Here is a 23623-nt window from a genome sequence, read left to right as displayed (position 1 = left end):
GGCTGGAAGCCTGGCCCCAGGCCAGGCTTGTGGGGTGGCTGAGGGGCCAGACTTACACCAGGAAGATTCAGACAGCAAGACAGTGGAAGACGGACAGACACAGGCCCACGAGCCTGAGGGAGGAAGGTGCAGAGACTGCCAGAGCACAACTACACACAGGCACGGCCCGTGGAGGAAAGCCGCATTTTAAAGCGAGCAGCTTAATTACTTGAAAACCTTCCACGGCAGAGGGGCAGAGAAAGGGAATGATGAATGACTTGAGGACAGACACTGTGTCCGCAGCCTCCTTGATATCTCTGTGGCATCTTACGGTCCCCTGCACACAGTGAGTCCTCAGGAAACACTGCAGGATGTGGCGCCGCAAATGCTACTTTACACAGCTTCCCAGGGGTCGCCCCCATTCTGTCCTTGTTGAAAGCTCTGTAAAGTCCCCAACGGGAAGCTGGTTCTCGTGTAAAGTACGGCACGGTATCAGGTAAAGTGATAACATGTAATAACTTCAGCTCACATTGGTGAAGGCAGGCAGCATGGAATAGTGAAAATAATACAGGATTTGGGATCAGAAGATCCAGGCTCCTGTTTGGCTCTGCTATAAATGAAGCTGTCCACCCCGGACGGCTGCACGCGGAGCATCTGGTACCTCATCAGTAACACAGTGATGTTTTATGCACTACATCTGCTTTGACGAGTCCTGGGTTATTAGCAAGAGCAAATGTGACACCATATGGGAGAATACTCTGTGGACTGTGAAATATGATACAATTCATACTCAACAGCTTACATTACATTGCGGGTTCCACTTCCAAAGCACTCTCCCGTGCAGCTCCCGTGCCGTCTGTGTCACACGGGAGCGTGAGCATCATCATCACACGGGCACTGTCGAGAACCAAGAACTTAAGGGGGGTGGAGACGGGACCAGCTGACGTCCAGACTCCCAGAGTCCCCGCTTTCTCAGGATGTCACAGCGTCCTCGAGTCACACCAACAGGAGAGGAGCCTTTTAAAAACTTGAGATGTTTCTAATGAACACAATGATCAGTGCTTCTTTCAACGAAGAAACAGAAAAATAGGGAGTGATGGTTTACATTAAAGCCTGACTCAGCCTCGTCCTTTCTGACAGCCTGAGAAGAGGGCCTTTGTCAGGATTCAGCACCATACCCCCCGGGGCAGGCCGCATAGCCCTGCGTGTCCACCGGGAGCTGTCTGGAGGGAATCAGAAGCGGTCGACAGCTCTGATGCACAACAGAACACACTGAACACAACCAGGCACCAAGCATTCCTCTTCCAGAAAGAACAGTTTGCTGGCAGCGCCACAGTGACTACACGTCCCCAGCAAGGCTACCCATCAGTCCCACCAGCCTGCCCAAGCGCCTGCCTGGAGGAGGGCCTGGTGCCAGAGGAAGCAAATCCAAATAACATCTAGGAGCCAGCCAGCTCAGAACAAGGATGCCGGGCTGCCTTGTAAACAAACAGACCAGCCAGGCATCAGTTAACGGTTCCAACCAAGTCCTTGGTGTAAAAAATGCCCCCAGTGGCCTGCCTTGGAGCAAAGCACAGGCACAAATCAAAATAAAGAAAGGGCCTTTCCAACAAACTTCAAGTCCAACAATTGGCAAGGGAGTGAGAAAGAAGAAGAAAAACTGACCTATAAAAAGCAGAGACATTTTAAATGACTATCTTCCCAGGCATCCCTAGAATATACTGCTTCAACAACCAACGTGGATATTAAAACCCACTGCCAGAGGCGCTATTTACCAGAGTGTGATTTAGCTGCAACTGCAGTACACTGTTGCATCTGCAGTCTCTGTGGGAACAGAAAAGTTCCCACTAGCTGTGTCTCTACCACAGTCCCTCGGGGCTTTGGTGACAAACTGCAGGTGAAGCGACAACGTCCAGGGACATCAACAGCGCCTGCCCGCCTGTCCCAAGAGTGGTGGTGCTGCTCCGGGGCAGCCCTGTGTCACTGGCTCAGCCAAACACACTGCTTTCTCCAGTGGGAGAGACCCAGGAACAACTCTGTGCCTCCCAATAGCCCAGTGCCAGCGCATTCCACCTGCAGACACACAGCTCTTTGAGAAAATCTCATTTTAGAAGCCCTGCATGCATGAAGCCACTTAAGTGGTGAGGAGGAGGAGGCAGAAGGTAATGAAGAGCAGAGCTCTCAGGTCAGAAAACCCCAGTTCAAATCGTAGCCCTGGCCCTGCCCCTGCACAGCCCCGGGCGAGTTCACACCTTGATGTCCAGCTGCCATCACTTACCTTTCACTTACACGATGAGGATAATGGAACTATAAAACAGGAATTACTGAGATTAAAAGAAACAAAAAGTCTAATATGTACCTGATACATAATGAAAATTAAATATACATTAGTCTGTTCCTTAAGAAGATTTTTGCTCACAAACTCAATAATGACCTCACAGTGCTAGAGCTGGTGCTTTAGTGAATGAAACAAGGTCCAAGCCATTGGATGAGCCGTGTGGCTGGTGAAGCTGCCGCAGAAGAACGGGGGCAGCTGCCCCTCAGGGAGGCACTGAGGACCAGGCAAGGGCAGGGAGGGTGGGGGTGGGGGACCAGGCATGTGGGGGGGAGGGGAAGGGGAACAGGCCATGTGGGGGGAGAGGAAGGGGGTCCAGGCATGTGGGGGGAGGGACGGGGGAACCAGTCATGTTGGGAACAGCACTGGTGGTCCCTGCTGGACTGGGGTCAACCCAGCACCATTTGGGCCAAGAACACAGCCGTGGGAGAACATAACATCCAAGTGCAGGAAGAGAAGATGGCCAGAGAGTGGGAGCTTCAGAGAGGCAGCCACAGACCCCAGGGCGGGGGAGGAGGTGCTGGAGCGGGTGTCTCTTACTTCAGCTCTGCAGCGGACTCTTTAGTGGCAAGGATTAGGAACAGGCCAGTGAGGCTGACAGCTCGGAAGGCAGCGATCACCTCGATGGTTCTGGGAGAGCTGCTGGATTGACAGTCAGCGATTATCTCGATGGTTCTGGGAGAGCTGCTGGAATGGCAGGAAGGCAGTGGGCTGCCCCAGGCCAGGAGAGACAGCACACACTGTATGCTGGGAGAAGCTGAGTGGCGACAGCAGCGCAAACCAGACACTCTGTCTAAGGGGAAGATGCACGATTTAAGCAAAGAGGTCGCTGGGCTTAGGTCAGCTGCTTTCTGTGCTTTATTGCTGGTTCTGATGGGGAAATTTGAGTACAAACATTTGTGGATTGGAAGGTGGGGATCTTGTGGACAGCAAAAGTGAAGACAGGAAGCCTTTGAGGTGGGTAAGTAGGAATCGCAGGTTGAAGGCGCTACCAGCGGTGCGTTTTTCCTCTTACAGAATGCAAACAGCATGGCTTCTTGAACAGTAACAGAGAAGATGTATTCACAACTGATGATGTCGTTGTCCTCCGTTAGGAATGGTAGGTGACAGACATACCTGGATCCTGAACCTGCATGTCCATCTGACAGCCACCGCCATGCCCAGTTCTAAGCCTCACCCACACAGTGAGCTGCCCCTGCTGGATGAAATTTGCTCCTCTGTGTCCCCAAACGCCCTGGGCACCTCCCTCACGAGAGCCCGGACCACGCTGCTGCTGAGCTACGAACATGTCTTCTCAAACCGGCTTTCATTTCCCAGAGGGCCGCTACGCTGTGAAGGCACGTCCCTCCTAAAATTCTCGTCGGATCTGAGGAACCGAAGTGACGGTGCTAAGAGGCGGGCTTTAGATGACGGTTACATCCCAAGGTTCCGCCATCCTGAATGGATTTTAGCAACCTTATTTAAGGCGGGGTGCTGGAGGAACGTAGCCTCTGCTGCCTTCTGCCTTCTGCTATGTGAGGATGCAGCGGTCCTCCCAGGAGGACACGGGAAAAGACGCCACCTCAAATGCAGAGAACAGCTCTCACCAGACGCCAAACCCACCGATGCCTTGACCTGGGACTTCCAGCCTCCAGAACCGGGAGAAATAACTCTGTTCTTCATAAATTACCCTGTTTCAGGGGCCTGTGCAGCAGCACTAGTGGGCTGAGACAAGGGTGGAGACCCCCGTGTGACTGCTCTGCAGGCCAGGCCAGCCCTGCAGCTGCAGAGCACCTATACCACAAAGAAGGCGCTGCCAACAGAAGAAATCCCAGCCCGAGCTTCGTGGTCACGGGCCCCGCCCTCCCTCTCGTGTCCTGGCCACCATCCTTCCCTCAGATGCCACACTGGGCTGCTGGCCGAGATGCGTTCAGGCCTCTGAGCAGGTCAGGGTGAGTGCCTCACATTGCCTTTCTCCACCTCCTGTCGCTGGTGAAATTTCACTCATCATAGGGGGTGATACGAGGACACCTCAACAGCAGTGATGCCGCCTCTGCCTCCAAGGCAAGCAGAAGGAGCGTCCCTACTCTCTCCTCTGTCTCCAAGAAGAGCACTGATGACAGGGAGCACCTCTCCCTGGAGACCCTCTTCTCCTGGCGCACAGGGACCGTGTCTCATAACCTTCACGACTTAGGTGTTTCCTGGCTACCTGGGACAGGACGGGAACTCAGAAGTTCTCATTGCACAGAGTCCTTTCAACCTGCAAATAAGCAGCACTCGGGCTGTTCTCAGTGACTGTGGTGACAGTACTTAAAGCGAGGTTTAATGCCCAGTCTCAGAGTGCACTGAAATGGCTTCTGAATCCAGTTTAAATTGTTCTATGTACTGAATATACATATACAACATTCACTAAGCAGTACAAATAACGAGAAACCAAAGAAGAGGCTAACGTCTCCTGGATTAATTCACACCATTTTACAACAAGGCTGGCAACACCACGCCACCATCCTTATGGGTCTACTTGCCAGCTTGGTTCTGGCGTGGGACACCGTGCCACCCTCCACACAGGCCTACGTGATGGCATGGCTCTGGCGTGGGACACATGCCACCCTCTGTACAGGTCTACGTGACAGCACGGTTCTGGCGTTCCAACAATGATGCCATCAAGAGGCATTATCGATTCGATCTCGGCACAAGTAAAATGAGGATGAAAATGGCTTCCGCAATATGCTGCCCAGTTTAGCACAAATCAAATGATCGCTTTTTCATTTACAAAAGGGTCATGAATGCCTGCTATTAAATATGGAGCTGAATGCACTAACAGTTTTTGCATGCAATGTGACCTAATGTCGCTGATTAAATATGGAGGCATGAGCATGCTTAGGCACATAAATCAAACAAGAAGCCAAACTGCCACTAAAATGCCTAGAAGTTTAATAAGAAGATACAAAGAGGCAAATAAGCAGTTAACAGGTCACTGTGCGATAGTGATATAAGTCAGTCATTCAGTAGCTATGATTTCAAACAAGTACTGAAGCTAGTTTGGAACACAGTGATGATGACATCAAATAGGAGACAACAAATGACTTTCTTCCCATTAGACAGGGACAGTGAGGAGGCCTGGGACAGGCAGGAGTGAGGCCAGGGGCTGAGCACTCTTTCCCGTGCAGTATTTCACCCAAGCTGAATTCCGAGGATTACATGAATAACTTAGTAGCTATGGGAGCCCAAATGTGGGCTGAACTGCATAGTCTTAATTCTTTTCTGAATGCTCCTTTTATGTTAAAAGGATACTGTGTATACTTGCTGCCCTTGAGTCCTCCAGATACATTACACACAGTTGCATTCAAACTCTCACAAAAGTCTTTGGGACTCACTAAGCGGCCTACTGAGACCCCAAGTGAGATCACGCACTCCATGGTTCTCCTGTTAGACAGACATAGGAGAAGAGGAAATGTGAGCCAACAGTAAACGACTAGAAGGTAAGTCCCAACGTGAACCAAAAATATAAAGGCAAACTGCTCTTAAAAAAAATTCACGTGGTCAGGCGCGGTGGCTCACACCTGTAATCCCCTTTGGGAGGCTGAGGTGGGCGGATCACGAGGTCAGGAAATCGAGGCCATCCTGGCTAATATGGTGAAACCCCATCTCTACTAAAAACACAAAAATTAGCCAGGCATGGTGGTACATGCCTGTAATCCCAGCTACTCAGAAGGCTGAGGCCGGAGAATCACTTGAACCAGGGAGTCAGAGGCTGCAGTGAGCTGAGATTGTGCCACTGCACTCCAGCCTGGCGACAGAGCAAGACTCCGTCTCAAAAATAATAAAATAAAATAAAATCATAAAAAAAAAAAATTCAAGTAACACTTTTTCTTAGGGAAATAAGCTGATTTTTAGAAGGCCCCAGGTGCATAAAATTTAGTCAAATTAGTCAATAGTTAGGCAGTAACCTTGTACGCATTTTCTTAGCTTTTACCATTACTAATTACACCGAGCCTTGGGACAGCAACTTAATACGGTCAGCAGATATTTAAAAATTTCACAAAGGTTGTCTGTCTACTCTGTTCAGTCTTAAAGGTTTGGTAAAATTCACTAGTAAAGATATCTGGGTGCGGGGTTGTCTTTGTATGGTTGTTAACCAGAAATTTAATTTACTTAACAGATATATCCTATCCAAATTTTCTTTTTCTTCTTCTTGTCAGATTTGATAACTTGTGTCTTTCACAGAATTTATCCATTGCCTCTAAGATGAAGAATTTACTGGCATATGGTCCTTCATGATTAAAATGATTCCCTTATTCTTTTATTTATTTATAATTTTCATTTTTGGAGACAGGGTCTCACTGTGTGGTCTATGCTGGACCGCAGTGACATGATCACTGCACTGCTCACTACAGCCTCAATGCCTCCCAGCTCAGGTGGTCCTCCCACCTCAGCCTCCCAAGTAGCTGGGACTACAAACATGTGCCACCACGCACGAGTAATTTTTATATTTTGTAGAGATGGGGTTTTGCTATGTTGCCCAGGCTGGTCTTGAACTCCTGGGCTCAAGCGATCCACCTGCCTCGGCCTCCCAAAGTGCTGGGATTACAGGCATGAGCCCCCGCACTTGGCCCCTTATTCTCCTTTTAACATCTGTAGGATCAGTAAGGATGTGCCCTCTTTCATTTCTGATGAAAGTCATTTGTATCTTCCTTCTATTTTTCCTGAGCACTCTAGAAAAAGTTTTGACAATTTTAATGAACCTTTCAAAAACTATCAACTAGTTTCATGAATTTTCACAAATTTTTGGGTCAATTTCTGTTTATTTTTGCTCTTCTCTTTATTATTTCTTTTCTTCTACTTACTTAGGGATTAATGTATTTTTTTTCCTGGACTTAAAGAAAAATAGACCATACATTTGAGAGTTTTTTAATTAAAAACTATAAATGGCATTAAATTTTGAGATAAATTATTGCTGGTACATGAACACCTAGTTCAGTAATGGTGCCTGTTTCTTTCCCTAGTGACAGTGAGCTTACAAACAGCAGTAAGAAAGGGTATATTGCACACCTCTAGGTGGACCTTCGCAAGCATTTCTATACACTACTAACAAAGGAAAAGAACTGCCAACTAAACAGGTATGTTACTTATTGTAACATGCTTCTGGACCTCAGATATGTTAAGTGTGAAAACGCACATGCTGGGATCAGGCGTGGTGGCTCATGCCTGGAATTCCAGCCCTTTGGGAGGCTAAAGCGGGAGGATCACTTGAGCCCAGGAGTTCAAGGATGCAGTGAGCTATGACTGTGTCACTGTACTCCCACCTAAGTAAAAGTGAGAGACCCTGTCTCTATTTTTTAAAAAAGGACCAGACGTGGTGCCTCACGCTTGTAATTCCAGCACTTTGTAAGGCTGAGGTGGGAGGATCTCTTGAGCTTAGGAGTTCGAGACCAGCTTGGGCAACATGGTGACACACAGTCTCTACAAAAAATACAAAAATTAGTCAGAATGGTGGCATACCCCTGTGGTCCCAGTTACCTGGGGGGCTGAGGTGAGGGGAATGCTTGAGCCTGAGAAGTTGAGACTACGGTGGGCCATGTTCATACCACTGCACTCCAGCCTGGGTGACAAAGCAAGATCACATCTTAAAAAAAATTTAAAAAGTACATGCTAGAATCAGTGAACTATGTTAGATGGCCCTTACTGTAAACAGATAATTACAAATGTTCACATTCCTTCTGCTGGTTATGGAGTTATCTTGTCTTGCTGGGGGTCAGGAATTCTAATACTGTTTAGTGCGAGAGAGAATCTTTGCCTTATTCCCAGCTTCGAAGGGAAGACGTCTCCAGTCTCTCCACTAGGCTGGTTTGCTGAAGAGCTCTGGTGTAGCCCTTACCACATTAAGTAAGTCATGGTAACCTCTATTTAGACATGACAGACTATAGATGATAGTGATCTCAACTTCCTCCATAACGAGAGAAAAAGAACAGGACAAGGACGGAGAGCCCCAGGAAGGAAATCATGGCAAATGAGAGACGCTGCGCAGGAGACACACAGGTGGAACCACACAGTTGAGCCTGTCAGTTCGGGGGCCTGGGCACCCAGCTTTGAATCCTGGCTCCACCAGCTACTCTCCAAGCAACCTGAACTTCCTCATCCTGAAAGCACTAACGCCAGTCCACACCTCACAGGCGTGTGGTGTTAGATGAGTGCATTAGTGGAATGGCTCCAGTGACGCTCGAAAAATGCTAGCTACCGTTATCCCTGTAATTGTAAAATGTCAACCAAATGTAAGAAACAGTTGGACAAGCGTTAAGTGGCTGAGCAGAGGTGAGAGAAGTGAAGCCTTTGACCTGGACGGTGCAAAGTCAAAATGAAGCACTCACCTCCCAAAGCCTGCTGTCAGCAAGTATCAAGAACTGAGACAACCGGCTCTCTGAAAGGAAGAACTGAGAGCAAGTACCCAGATGAAAATCTGTGAGAAGAGTGTTCAGAGGCCCTGGACGCCCCTTCCCGCACTGGCAGGACTCCCAGGAAATGAAGCAGAGACCCTCTGGATGCAGAGATGCGACGGACAGCATACGGCTGCCTGAATCTTTCAGATTTGCTCTCTTCATTTTGTTTTTCATCTGTTTATTGCATTTTTCCCCTGGCTCTTTAAGGCAAACATTTAATTTTTCTTGTTTTAATCTTTGTTTTCTGACTAAACGTATTAAATCCTCGCCTGCTTTGCCTACATACACCCCACAAACAGGAAATGTGCTAATATAACACTTGGCTATGAGTATTTTATCAGTTTTAAAGTATTTCCTCTTTAATCCAAGGATTTTAAGATTTTAGTTTTCAGACTTTTGTTAAAGCTGTCCTTTCGTTACTGAGTTCTAGCTTCATTGCGTGTGGTCTGCCATGGAGTTGACACGATGCTGATTCTTCCGGATTAGTAAAGCTTTCTTTGTAGTCGGGTGCATGATTTATTTTTGTGAATGGTCCACATATGTCCGCATTCCCTGTTGGATGTATGGTCCTGTGTGCCTCTGTGAGGTCTGGCTAATTAATTCGGTGATGAAAGTAGTATTTACGTTGCTTCCTTTGTCTGTACTTGGTGTCTCTGTATTTAAGCACACTTCTCATTCATCTGCTTCCATCCATACTTCAGCTCCCATCTTACCTAGTTCACGGCCATGTTGTCAGGTGCACACAGTCATCATCAGTATATACATTCCTGCCTTCCTGTTCCTTTTACCACAATACAACATTTTTCTTTGCCCCTTTCAATAATTTATCTCAGCTTCTGCTTTGAGTCATATTGGGACTGGCCACCCCAGCTTTCTTTTAGCTCATTATTTCTCTTTTTCATCCTGTGATTTCCAACCTTTGAAATACATGTTCTTATTTTTTATTTTTATTTTTTTTTAGAGACTGGGTCTTACCCTGTCATCCAGGCTGGAGTGCGGTGGCACAATCACAGCTCACTGCAGCCTTGAACTCCTGGGCTCAACTGATCCTCCTGCCTCAGCCTCCAGAGGAGCTGAGACCACAGGCATAAGCCACCATGTCCAGCTAATTTTTAAATTTTTAGTACAGACAGGGTCTTGCTGTTTTGCCCAGGCTTAAATGTTTTGCTTTAAATTTGTGTCTCATGGACAAGAGACTGCTGTATCATGATTTTAACCAACACAAGAATCATGGCCCTTTGAGAGGTGAATGCAATTCGTTTACAGTTAAAACTTTACTTCAAAACATTTTAGCCATCGTATCTCACACTTTCTATTTACTAAGCTTGTCTTTTCTGCTTTTCTACCTTTTTTTAGAGAGAAGAAAATGTTCTTTCCTAGATATTTAAACTTTGTCTCTGCCTCTCACTTTTCTCCCCTTCCTTCTAGCTCCGTCCCTTTGGTGGGAACTCCTCAAACAAGCTTCTCAGCTTCCTGGTTTATTCTTGGCTCTATCCATAATGTTGCTTTTCAATCCATCTCTTCAATTATTTCACCAATTATATTTTTTATACTCAATGCTTCCAACTGGTCTTTCTTCCTGTTTCTTCTTCGTATTTCCAATTGTCTTTTATCACTTTTATTTATTATTGGATTACTTCTCTTTTCACAAGGGCGGTGGGACAAACTCTTTCTTTCCTCCCTCTTATTTTCCGTCTTCTGAGCCCCAGACACAGCACAGCAGGCCGTGCATATCAAGGGCAATGGGAGGAGAGCCGAGCGCCCTCAGCCTCGCCTGCACCCTGGGGCCCTCGCCAGCTCCACTGTCTCCTCCGGCCTCACCCCAACCCCCAGTGGGGACCCAGCCATCTCAAGGGACCAGCAAGGTCTCCGGCTGTGCTGCTGAGTGGGCTCCCTCCAGGATCATCAATCTCACTCTTTCCTGTGGCACCCGAGGACGGGGTTCAGCCAGGGAGTCAGCAGCCCGTGCCCCTCCGTCTGCTTCAATTCCCTTTCTTACCGTATCCATCAGATGGTTTCTACATGTCATCTTTTAAAAAGGGAGCTCTATTACAATACATTATGATATTCATCTTAATTGAGTATATGTCAAGAGACTGGAACAGTGAGAGAACACTGTCTAGTTTGGGGAGAAAAATATTTTCCTCTGGAAACAGCCTGGAAGCCGCCGCGGGGACTGTGTGAGATCCATGATACTGAGGCTCTACTGTGAAAGGCTCCACGTCATAAAGCCATTTCTCCAGAGGCAAATTCCAAATTAAACTCGCCTACGACTAAGGTCTAAGATACAGAGTGGGATACTACAAAAGAGCATTTTATTCAATAATGTGTCCTGGTTACTTCACCCTCTGGGAGGACCAGTGAGCTCCTCTCCCTTCGCACATATGCAGGAAGACAAGGTCATCAGACTGTTGTTGAAAGGAGGCGGCAAAAGACCCGAGAGCACTGAATCGGCAGAAGAAATTGTGTTCTCTGGCAAAGCAGATGTATTTTAGAAGACTCCTTGGAGAAAAAACGGTTAACTCTATCATCAAAACCACAAGAATTTATGTTGCTAAAGGTAATTCTGAATGATTCTTGGTTGAGTCATCAAGAAAAAATACGAAGCAAATGTCACAGCAAATGTCTGAAATGAGACAGGCACTGCAAACCACTTAGCCTGGCCAGATAGAGCCACGCTGAGCCTCCACCCCACCTGCGCACCAGGAGACCCATGCATCTTCCGTCTCCTGCGGGCAACGCAGGAGCGAGACTTTCCACGCTGACAAATACACGTTAATGCTCCATCATTAACATTCATACTCCTGGAAATCCTTCAACTTAATTGAAAGAAAGGAAATAAGTTTTGTGACCTCTATTCAATCCAAAATAATGTTTATCATTTTCATTAACAGACAATACTAGTGCACGCAGCACAGTGCAATAGACATCAATCTGTTTTATAGCAAGTCCCACAGCAAATGAAGTCCCATGGGTTATAATTTTCAGTAGTACACAAATAGACCCGTAATAAATCTAAAATGGTATTATGCCACTCAATCAAAGAAGTAGAAAACAGCCAAGGGAAAAAATATATTTTGGATTCTTACAGTGTATTGATGTATATGGTGAATAAGATAATCATTTATATGGAAAGTAATGTCATTGCTCATTTTGGAATTATTGAAATCAGTTTCTGAAAATGAAAAAGACTGAGGCAAAAATGACAAAAAATTAGAGAACAATGTCTTCCAACAACAAGTTCATCATCAAATAAGATTCAGAAATATGCTTGCCACCAAGTACACATGTACACATTTTGTCCAAATGAAGCAAAGCTGTATGCTGTTTACCCAGCGCACCGCATTCTGTAGCAGCTGTGCCAGCATAATGAGGGCAGCGTGCTTAGAAACCGTTTCTCTTATTTACACAGTAAAGGGAGGGAGGGAGGGAATCCACCTTCCTGAGCATTGCCCTTCTCCAGGTCACCTGCAGACCAGCAGACACGCACAGCCGTCATCTGCAGCCCAATCCTAGTTCCCTTTTCTGGAGCAGGAAGTGCCAAGCTATAGCTCCCGGGCCAAATCTGGCCAACTGCCTGTTTTCTTAAAGAAAGCTTGACTGAGGCCGGGTGCGGTGGCTTGTGCCTGTAATCTCGGCACTTTGGAAGGCTGAGGTGGGCGGATCACCTGAGGTCAGGAGTTTGACAGCAGCCTGGCCAACATGGTAAAATCTCATCTCTACTAAAAATACGAAAATTAGCCAGGCGTGGTGGTGGGCACCTGTAGTCCCAGCTACTCGGGAGGCTGAGGCAGGAGAATCGCTTGAACCGAGGAGGTGGAGGTTGCAGTGAGCCGAGATCACGCCACTGCACTCCAGCCTGAGCAACAGTGAGACTGGGTCTCAAAAAAAAAAAAAAAGAAAAAAGCAAGCTTGACTGGAACACAGCCGTGCTCATTTGTTTATATATTGCCTGTGGCTCTTTCGTGCTGCAACAGCAGACTTGGGACTGTCTGGCCCAAAAAGCCTAACCCAAGTACGTCTGCCCCTTCACAGAACCAGGTCTGCCGACTCCCATGAGAGTGTCTGGCTGAACCTTCCCACCCTCATACTCCTGAGGCCTAAATCCCAAAGCCCTAGGCTCCGGCTAAATAAAACATGGAACTTCAACATAGTGAAATATAAAATGATACTTACTAAGAGTCTCTAATAATCTAGGGCAGGGAATTCTAGTATAATGCTAAGGGTTAAGGATATGAAATAATAAATTCTGTCCACTTACGTCAGTGCAAAATGTACATGCACAGAAAAAAGACCAACAGGCAATACATCAAAAAGTGAACACTAGTTGTCCTTAGATGGTAAAATCTTGGATGATTTTTTTTCTACTTTTAACTTTTTAGTAATTTTCTGAAAAGAATGTATCTTTCATTTTTAATTAGAAAATAAATTGACTTTTCAAAATGAAAAAAATAAAACTATAACCCTAAAAACATACGTAATTACTGTCTGACAAACAATCTCACTCCTCCATTAAAAAAAAAAAAAAAATCCTGGTGGTTTTAACTTGGCTCACACAAAACTACACATTTCACTTGATAATTCTTTAATGAATATAGTCCATTACCACTCACAGGCTATAGACACCTAGCTAAATGTCATGTTCAACCTAATTTCCGCACTTCAATATGAGAGAAAGCAGTTTATTGTAAAAGAGCCGCCACCTGAGACACCACTCAATTGTTCCAGGCAGTGGTTATCTGATGACCACTACGGCATATTGATTTCAAAGTCCCTCTTATGGTAACTGTATCAGTTTGTTTTTCACTGCACTTCCTACTAAATGCTTACTTTTAAAAATCTGACTATGTCCTAACTCCTACAAGGATTTCAGGGGCTACTGGGATGACACATCATGCCTTGGTACAGAGAAAGCACATTCCCTACTCAGAGGGCAGGCACCCATTTTAGAAATAACGAGGCCAGCAGCCCTCAGTGTGAAAGCATGCTTCTTTATTTTACTTTTTTTACAGATGGGGTTTCCCTGTGTTCCCAGGGCTGGTCTCAAACTTCTGGGCTCAAGTGATCCTCTTGCCTCAGCCTTCCAAGCAGCTAGGACTACAGGACGCACTGCCACATCTGGCCCAGGCGTCTTTGGGAGTGCACACCTGTGTGCGGAGAGAAGCCAAGTCCTTCCCACTCGTGGCAGAAGAACAAAATGCCTGAGAGAAACCCGTCAACTCGATGAAGTGCACTGGGTTTGGTGACAGGTAGCTGGAGTGGGGCGGCAGGGAAGGCACAGGAAGGTAGTGATGTCATTTCCGGTTCCCCTTGTGCTTTGTTTTATTTCCTCCTTCCTTCACTGCTCCCCCACCCATCTGCCTGAAAACTTGCAAAAATGCCCCAGAGGGTCGCACCAAATACAGTATCCAGCCCAGAGCCTCTGGGCAGAGTCTAAAGGCAGAGCTGGTGCGGTGTTGATTCTGGAGTTAGTGGGCACCGAAGCAGTCATGCAGGAAACCGGGAGTGGGCGACGGGAACATGGGTGGAAATGAGGCCTGTTCCACAGCAATGTCCACTGTGCGTCTATGGAAGCTCCAGCCTACAGGCCCCTGGGTGATTTTCTATCTTTCTGCCCTAATCTTTTACCAGCTTAAGACCGCACTGATATGATAATGGCCTAAATGATCACCAAAGTCTCCCTATCATCACTTGGATCCTCTTTCTAAAACACGTTTCTGATCAAGTCATTTTTCTACCCAAACACCTTCAGGGGCTCTCTTGTGCCAGAGTCCCAGGAGAAGTCAAGGTCCTCTGGGCAGCATTCAAAGCACCCCACAATGGACTTGGACTTCAGCCCACTCTCTGAGCTCAACCGCACTCCTGGCGAAACCTTCCTCTCAGGTTCCACCTCCTCCAAGCAGCTTTCTCAAACCCTGTGGCCCTTAGCCATGGTTCTCTGTCCTCTGGGAACACAACAGCCCTTGGTGCCATAAGGTCCCTTGGTCTTTGATCACACATTGCCTTGAAGGGTTCAGATTTTCGTCTTGCATGAAGCACCCATTGAAATTATGAATTTTCAAGCCACATCTTACCTCCTCAACCAGAGGAGACATTTGTTGAGGGCAATATGCTTCTTTGGATCTCCTATAGCGGTTAGTGGTTAGCACGGGTCTTATTACGTACACAGACGGGACTGAATAAATTAGTTTTTGGGCAACGAATGGATGAACTCCTGAGTCAGGTGGACCAATCTCTTCCTGGGGTAACGTGAAATGGGCACTCATAAGCCTCTTTGGACAGGGATCAGACATACAGTACAGAGAGTTAAAAAGAACACTCACAAAGGAGAGAGGCCGCCGAAGCCCGAGAATGTCCTGGAAGACTACAATGAGGGGCGCACAGGAGGCCGTGGGAAAGGACAGAGGTGGGAAACAGAAAAGCCAGCAGATGCAGAGAAGAGAGATAGAGGCCCCAAAAGACCGTCTCTTCAGCAGTCTCAAAAAGAAAAGATAAACGTTTCAGGTGATGGATATCCCAGTTACCCCAATTTGATCATTAACGCATCGTATACAGGTATCAAAATATTGCATGGATCCCTCAAATATGGACAACTATGATGTATCAATTTAAAGAATACAAAAAAATTTCATTTTACATTACCCAGTCTGTTGTATTCTGTTATAGCAACACAAAACAGACTAAGACAAACAAGAAAAAGTAATACGAAAGGAGAAACAAGCAGAAATAGAGGTAGGCGCACTGTAACGTGTGCCTCATAAACTGGTGCGTGAAAAGAGATCTGCGTTCAGAAAGGACTTTGACAGCACAGAGCAAACAAACAAGGATGGAGAGCAGCTCAGAAACAACGTGGCGTTAGGGAAGGTGCCCTCAAGAGGGTCTTCCACTTCACTAGATGTGCTGAGGTCGGAGGTCTCCCATTAATTTCAGGTTGGCACAAGCCCTCTCAATTGGAGGGCTTCCAGCTTTCCCGATTTTGGGGAGTGCATTTCTGAGATCTTCAGGTATTTTCACCTCTGCCATACTCTTGTTCTCTCAACACAGGATGCCCCCAGTCTGCATGCTGGGGCCTGTATTTTCCTTCTCTGCGTCTCCTGGCTTTTCTGTTTCCCATCTTGATCCTTTCCCATGACCTCCTGTGAGCCCCCACTGTAGTCTTCCAGGCCATTCATTTGGCTTCAGCAGTGTCTCTCCTGCTATGGGACCTGTCTACTGTGTTCTTTATTTCAAATATTGCAGTGCACCTACCCCTGTTTCTGCTTTGTTCTTCTTTTATAGTACTTTTTCTTGTCTGTCTGTCTGTTTTGTGTTGCTATAACAGACTACAACAGACTGAGTAATTTATAACGAATTTTTTTTTGTATTCTTTAAATTGATATATGATAGTTGTACCTATTTTGGGGGTCCATGTGGTATTTTGATCCATGCATACAATGCGTAATGATCAAATCAGGGTAACTGGGATCTATCCAACTCATCCATCACCTCAAACATTTATCTTTTCAAGACTGTTTTTTCTACCTCTCAGTGCCTCTTTCAACAACATGAAGCTAAACCAGGTACTATGAGCGCTCACCTAATTTTTGGTTCGTATGAAGGTGCTTTCTGTGCGTGCTGATAGTTGTTACATTGGTGTCCTTGCTGCGGGAAGACTGGTGGAGCCTTCTATTCCACCATCTCATTCAACCTTCTATCTTTTGTGTTGGGGCCATTACAATTCTTCTCTCCAAGCTATTTTGAAATATCCAATAAATTATTTCTGTCAACCGTAATCTCCCTACTCTACTATGGAATACTGGAACTTATTCCTCCTACTTAACTGTATTCTTGGACTTTTCAAGCAGCTTCTCTTCATCTAAGTAAAGAAACTTCTTTCTTACAGTTCTGGAGACTGGGAGGTCCAAGGTCAAAAATGGCATCTGGCAAGGACCTTCTTGCTGTGCCATCCCATGGCAGAAGGTGGAAGGGCAAGATAACGCAAGGGGCTGGGCTTGCTTTTATCACAACCTGCTCTCACAGTAACTAACCTACCCCTGTGACAGTGACATTAACCTAAATGTGAGGGCAGAGCCCTCATGATGCAATCACCTCCCAACGCTGTTGCATGGGGGATTAAGTTTCCAGCACATACATTTGGGGGAAGACATTCAAACTGTAGCATTGTTCTCACATCTTGTTACAGGTCTCTTCCTTTATTTCTTTGATTGTATGTATTACACTTGTTTTACAATAACCCTGGTTCAGCTTTCTCTCTGTGTAGTGGCTGTGCTACTCAGGTGTCTAGTTTTGCCAAGTGAGCTCTGCTCCACTGGGTGCAGAGGACAGTGGCCCTTTCAGGCTGAGTCTGCATCAGCCAGGTAAGGTGGGGGTACTGGCTGACAGCAGAGACACTGCAGATCCCCCTCTGCTGCCCCCTCCAGACAGCTCCTCTCCCCTCTTTGTTTCTTTTTTTTTTTTTTTTTTGAGACAGGGTCTTGCTCCGTCACCCAGGCTGGAGTACAGTGGCACAGTCTTGGCTCACTGCAACCTCTGCCTCCCAGGTTCGAGCAATTCTAGTACCTCAGCCTCCTAAGTGGCTGGGAATACAGGCATGTGCTACCATACCCAGCTAATTTTTTTGTATTTTTAGTAGAGACAGGGTTTCGCCATGCTGGCCAGGCTAGTCTCGAACTCCTGGCCTCAAACAATCTGCCTGCCTCACCTTCCCAAAGCATTAGGGTTACAGGCGTGAGCCACTGCACTTGCTATTTTTCTATTTCCTTTTTAGAGACAAGGTCTCCCTATGTTGCCCAGGCTGGTCTCAAAACTCCTGTGCTCAAGGGATCCTCCTGCCTCAGCCTCCTAAAGTGCTAGGATTATAGGTGTGAGCTACCACGCCCAGCCCTCTTCCCTTCATCTCCAACTATTTTGGGGTGAGTAACACTAAAAGGAGGTCTCTCCCTGAGTGGAAACCTGTAGCCCTCAAGTTTGGGGGGGAGGGCTAGGGACAGTTAAGGTGAGGGCTGTGCTGTAGTCACCCCAACATCATGAACCCCCAGCCCTGGGGTCTGGGATCAATTTGGACTTGGCTGCAGAGGCAGAGCAGGAAGGCCAAGTTTTCCTCCACCCTCAGGCTGCCCTGCTCCTCTGGCCCCTCCCTGGGTGTCCCTGGGGGCCTTTACTTTGCTGTGCTATTAGCTGCCAAGTTTTCCTCTACCCAGCAGCTCAGGGCACCCTCAGGCTGCCCTGCCCTTCTGGCCCCTCCCAGGGTGTCCCTGGGGGCCCTTACTTTGCTGTGCTATTAGCTCCCCGTGTCCACCCAGGGCTGTGAGTGAGAAGGCAGGAGACTGTCTAGAGTGTTAGGCCATCTTGACAGAAGCCTCAGGAGTGTCCTCGGCCGACAGCACGGTGTCTGCTGCACAGCTGCACCATTCGCACGGCACCTCAAGGGAGAGGTATTTATCTACTAGCCGGTAACAGCCACGACATATAAGCTTTTCAGCAAAACATAAAATGGGAAAGTAGATATTAAAGACTGGCAAGATGGTCTAGGGGAGAATATTGGATTTGGAGGCAGGAAACACACATATCCCATTGTGCGTTCTGCCGGTGATGTCGGGGCTGAAATGCGGCTTCTCCCATCTTGGAATATCACACACATTTCTTCAGTTATGTTCCCGATGGCTATAACTTAAAAAGGATGGAGACAGAAAAATCATGGCTCTTTTTTCATTGCTCAAAATAAATTCAAAGATTACGCTTCAACTCAAGCAAGGAATTAAATGACTTCCTTTTTCATAACAGCCTTTTCTTCCCCTGAAAGAAAGTCCAGTTTCCAGCATGACCAATCCTGGTACTAAGACACCTCCACAGTGAACAAAGATAAGGAGATGGTGTTCTTGGAAATCGCAAAGCAGTGAGCTGCCCACGAACAGATCAGAAGGAAGAAGGGATCTTGAGCTCTCAAAGAGTAGAACCCAAGCCTCCACCTGGAATCCCAAATGACACAAAAAGAAGACAGAGTACACTCATGTCTGTCACGTGGGCTCCTGCGACCAGGTGAATGCCTGGGGCCCACATGGGTTGGGGTCCCTGCGGGAGAGCCCAGGTCAGTGGGTCCCAGGGGCACAGCAGGGGCCACTCACCAGCGCAAGGCGATCTTGATGGGGGTGGTGAGGCAGGAGGTGAACAGGTCAGCCGGGAGGTCGGGGATCATGGGCAGCAGCTCGGTGGCCTCGCAGGCTGCCAGCTGGATGCAGTTTTTCATCGATGGAGGCAAAGGCATCTGAGCAAGAGGGTGATTTGGGTTGATTGCAGCTACCTGAAGGGCAGAACATTCGGGAAAAGAGAGTATGATTTAGCTGCTGGTCACAACCAAAGAGTAAGCTGGAGCTGTAACACAGAAGGAAAGAATAAATCAACTCAGGTGGTGAGTTTTCACTGGAAAGTCCTCTGGAGAGAGGCGTCGCTGCCGAACTGTCTCCAGAGGCAGATTGTAAGCCTGGAAACCTGGCCGTCTCCTTCCCAAGGCCCTTCTGATGGCACAGCCTGGTTGTGTCTCTGTCAACTCTGTTTTCTTCCCGGTTTTCCTCTTTGCAGGCCCCTACTTACCCTAGGATTGTATCAGTGTCCACCAGGTCTTTAATGGTGTCTTATGGTTTATTTTAAACGTTCAATCTTTAATCTATCCTAACCTTATTTTGTTGTGTTTAATGACATGGGAAGACATTCAGGTTATATGATGTGAACTCCATCACCAACACAAAGGCCAACCACAAAATGTGAGTTTGAGTGGGCTGACTAAAGCAACCCATCAAAAGAGACTGAAAAACAGACAGAGCGAGCACTCATCCCCGAGTAGGGGATTGGGGGATTTTATTTTCTCCCATCTTCATCGGATTTCTCTAAATGTTCTACAAACAAACGTGAATTAATTTTGTAATCAGGGAGAAAGGAGAGGTGTTTTTTAAATTCAAAACTTACTCTCTCTTTAAAGTAGGGATAATAATGCCAGTGGGTATTTATTTCAATGAGACTTTGGTCATGTAAAATATCATATGTGAAGCCATTTGAGGAAGAAAGGCACTAAGTGAATCGTTTACTACTAAAATGCACAGAAAATTTCACTTTTTACCAAATGAAATCTAACTGAAAGTGTAACTCTTCCTTCTTTTTAAATAATACATTACATTCAAAGGTTTAAAAAATGACAGGACTGTCTGATACACTAGTTTGCTACCCTGCCATGGATAACCAGGTGGGTTCCTGTTTCACCAAAAAAACCACAGCATTCAACAAAACACAGGATCCTTATACCACCAAGTACAATTATTCTAGCACTGAGATTGTGATTCCTTTCCCTGGCTACCTACATTGCCATTTCGGTAATCCACAAGAGGTTTTGCTGTCGTTTTCAGAAATAATGTTCACAAGAATTCCTGGCATTTTGGCCAGTAAAATTTAATAAGTATAACACATGAGGGATTATGTATACACATTGCTCTGCCTGCTCCTGGAAATAACTGAGAAGAGCTGGAAAATATCAGAACCAGTTCCGCCAAACAGAATGCTTTCAGCTGGGGGAGGCGCAGCAGCCGCGCACAAGCAATGCCTCCCTTCCGGGGATGCAGAGTCCTCAGACACTGTGGGCTGCATGCAGGGCCCACCTGCTGGAAGGGAGGCCCCACGGGCCCTGGGAGAGCTTGGCTTGCAAAGTCCCTCCAGCGGTATCATCAAGGCTGGTCCTTTGTTGTGGGGAGAGGGGAGAGGGGAAAGGGTAGCAGTAAACAAAGGGACAGAAAGAGACAGGGAACAGACAAAACAAGAAGAACACACCACAGGCTGTGAGACGGAATCTGCATTGCCTTCTCTTCAGTTACCCTGAAATGTGATGCCTGGGCATATAATGTAGATAGCTAAAGGAATGCAAACATAAAACCCCCAAAATGCTGATCATACAGGGCCACACAGCTTGCAGAACTCCTTCATTCACGTGTCTACAAATACCTATAATTCGGCTGTAATGGAAAGCATTCTGCTGTAGGGGCCAACCTCATCTGCCCATCTAGGCCAGGGATGTGGAACAACAAGGTACAGAAGGAGGCTTCAGACTGAGAGTGCCACCTGCTAATGCGGGGTCGCGGACCAGGCGGTCAGGATGAGGGCCGGAGCATCGCATGACAGAGACTGGTCGTCCCAGATCCAGGGCCTGGATGCTGTTTGCGACTTACACAATGCCTAGGGCTTGTTTTGTGAATACCACAGGGACAACATCATTTTTGTTTACTCAGACTGTGGCAGGCCTCCATGAAGAGGAGGCGCTATTGTAAATGAATATTGTAAATGATGATGAATATGGATGGGGTTGAGATGTGTCCAGAACACATGGCTTTTAATCACCAAGGGCTACGATGTGCTCCACAGCTTGACGGGGAGAGAATGTGTCTGTGTCTGCATTTTTGCTCCTTCCTTGCTCCTTACTTTTAGTCGTGTAGTTCTTAGTATTTCTCACGGCGCTTTCACATATACTATTTCATCTGCTTTTTACCATCTCCATGAGGTTTCAGCTCCATGTTAAAAGAGCTTTGACGATGAGGACACAGAGGCCCCAAGGATGACACTGACTGCTCTGCAGCTGGGCCAGCACGTGCGTCCAGAGTGCCGGGCACTGCCCCTGATTTTAGGGCTGCTTTTGCCCCATTATCCCCTCTAGGTCCTTCTGAATCTCCACCAAGCACCTACGACGCCAACAAGAAAGCTGCCGAGCCCTCTCCAGACAGCACTCCCAGTGCTCTTGGAATGAAATACACACAGAGCTGTATTCACTCACAGCCACCTCGCACCACGGTGATGGTACAGAATGCGCTGTTATCTGACTCTGAAAAACTTTGTTTTTAACATCTCAAATCTCTCAAATGGAAGGTACTAATGACTGCTAGTTTTATTAATAAGCCATTCTACCACAGGAACATTAAACCCAGAGTACAAATCAAATTCTCATATACTTAATAATAAATATAATTTAAACTTTTCAATAAAAACTGCAATTTCTAGAGGAATGAGGTTTTTTTTATGATGGTAAATTACATGTAGCATAAAATTTGCCATGTTAACCGTTTTAAATGTACAGTTCAGTGACATTAGGGATATTTACATGCCGCACAACAATCACCACGCATCACCAAGGAGTGGGTTTTTTTAAACAAGAGGGAAGAGGGAAAGCAAAATCATGTTTAAAACCATTTCCTGGGCTCTAGGCTCCATAAGCTAAAATAGCATCGGCAATGCAACCTGCTCTACACAGAAAATTAGTTTCCAGGTCTGCTGTGACAGGCCCACTAAACCAGATGATGGGTCCAGGAACGACGTGGACCTGCAGCTATTCAGACCTGCGTCACAAAAGGTGGATGGGATAGGTGGGAGCGGCCATGTGTGCCTGGTGCTGGGAGGGCACGGGAAGGCTGTGAGGGTGCTGACTCCTGGGCTTCGTGGAAACGCACTCTCCCTGGCCTCCGGAAACGGGCTGGGAGGGAGGCATCTGAGGCAGACCTCCGTGGAGTGAAGTGCACAGTCCTGAACTGTGGAAGGCGCCATTTGCGGTGTCTGTCTGGGACTGCTGGCAGACTTGTGTTATTTTAATCAGCACCACTACCACTGGCCACGTAAGAATGGCTGGCAGAGGATTAAAAAGGAAACAACTTTAAGTGGGAGGAAATGGCCCTTTATGCAAAAACTAAGTTCAATATTCCTATTTTCCTTTTCAAAGGGACATGCATATAGCAGAAATATAGCAAAAAATATCATTGTGGTTTACTAGTTTTAGGTTTTCTTTTTATATAACCAGGTGTGGTGGCTCACATCTGTAATCCTAGCACTTTGGGAAGCTGAGGTGGGAGGATCACTTGAACCCAGGAGTTCAAGATCAGCCTGGGCAAGATGGAAAGACTCCCATCACTCCAAAATTTTTTTAAGTTAGCCAAGTGTGGTGGTGCATGCCTGTAGTCCCGGCTTCTCAAGAGGCTGAGGTGGGAGGAATGCTTGAGCTCTGGAGTTTGAGACCAGCCTAGGCAAGATGGCAAGACGCCTGTCTCTACAAAAAGTTGTTTAAAATTAGCCTGGTGTGGTGGTACACGCCTGTAGTCCCAGCTACTCAGGAGGCCGAGGTGGGAGGATCCCTTGGGGTCAGGAGTTCAACGTGGCAGTGAGCTGTGGTGGCACCACTGCACTCCAGCCTGGGTGACAAAGCAAAGCCATCCCTAAAAACAAACAAAAAGAAGCCCCCCAAAATGAAAAGCTTTTCTTTTTGTTAAGTTGCTCCTATGTTAAATTTACTTTCTAACCAGTACTGAGAATTGAGCAACAGGTCCTCCCACCACAGCCTCTAAACACACACCACAGTCCCTCCATCCACCCAACAGGTCCTCCCGCCACAGCCTCTAAACACACACCGCAGTCCCTCCATCCACCCAACAGGTCCTCCCGCCACAGCCTCTAAACACACACCGCAGTCCCTCCATCCACCCAACAGGTCCTCCCGCCACAGCCTCTTAAACACACACCGCAGTCCCTCCATCCACCCGACAGGTCCTCCCGCCACAGCCTCTAAACACACACCGCAGTCCCTCCATCCACCCAACAGGTCCTCCCACCACAGCCTCTAAACAAACCCTACAGTCCCTCCATCTAACAAGTCCTCCCGCCACAGCCTCTAAACAAACACTGCAGTCCCTCCATCCAACAGCTCCTCCCGCCACAGCCTCTAAACACTGCAGTCCCTCCATCCAACAGGTCCTCTCGCCACAGCCTCTAAACAAACACTGCAGTCCCTCCATCCAACAAGTCCTCCCGCCACAGCCTCTAAACAAACACCGCAGTCCCTCCATCCACCAGGTCCTCCTGCCACAGCCTCTAAACA

At 47.1% G+C, this 23623-nt stretch overlaps 1 protein-coding gene across 6 annotated transcripts in view; it reads right to left on the bottom strand.

Annotated features, from left to right (window-relative positions):
• Nucleotides 1-23623, bottom strand: part of RPTOR (regulatory associated protein of MTOR complex 1) — a 415958-nt gene that overhangs the window by 191296 nt on the left and 201039 nt on the right. For all 6 annotated transcript variants that reach the window (XM_024235062.3, XM_024235063.3, XM_054535892.2 and 3 more), the window contains one exon: nucleotides 18855-19030. In XM_024235062.3, the coding sequence (XP_024090830.1) occupies nucleotides 18855-19030 (176 nt within the window). The remainder of the gene's footprint in view (nucleotides 1-18854; nucleotides 19031-23623) is intronic.

This window comes from Pongo abelii, chromosome 19 (genome assembly GCF_028885655.2).
Source record: "Pongo abelii isolate AG06213 chromosome 19, NHGRI_mPonAbe1-v2.0_pri, whole genome shotgun sequence".
NCBI classification, from domain to species: Eukaryota; Metazoa; Chordata; class Mammalia; order Primates; family Hominidae; genus Pongo; species Pongo abelii.
This window is presented reverse-complemented; position numbering and strand designations above follow the sequence as displayed.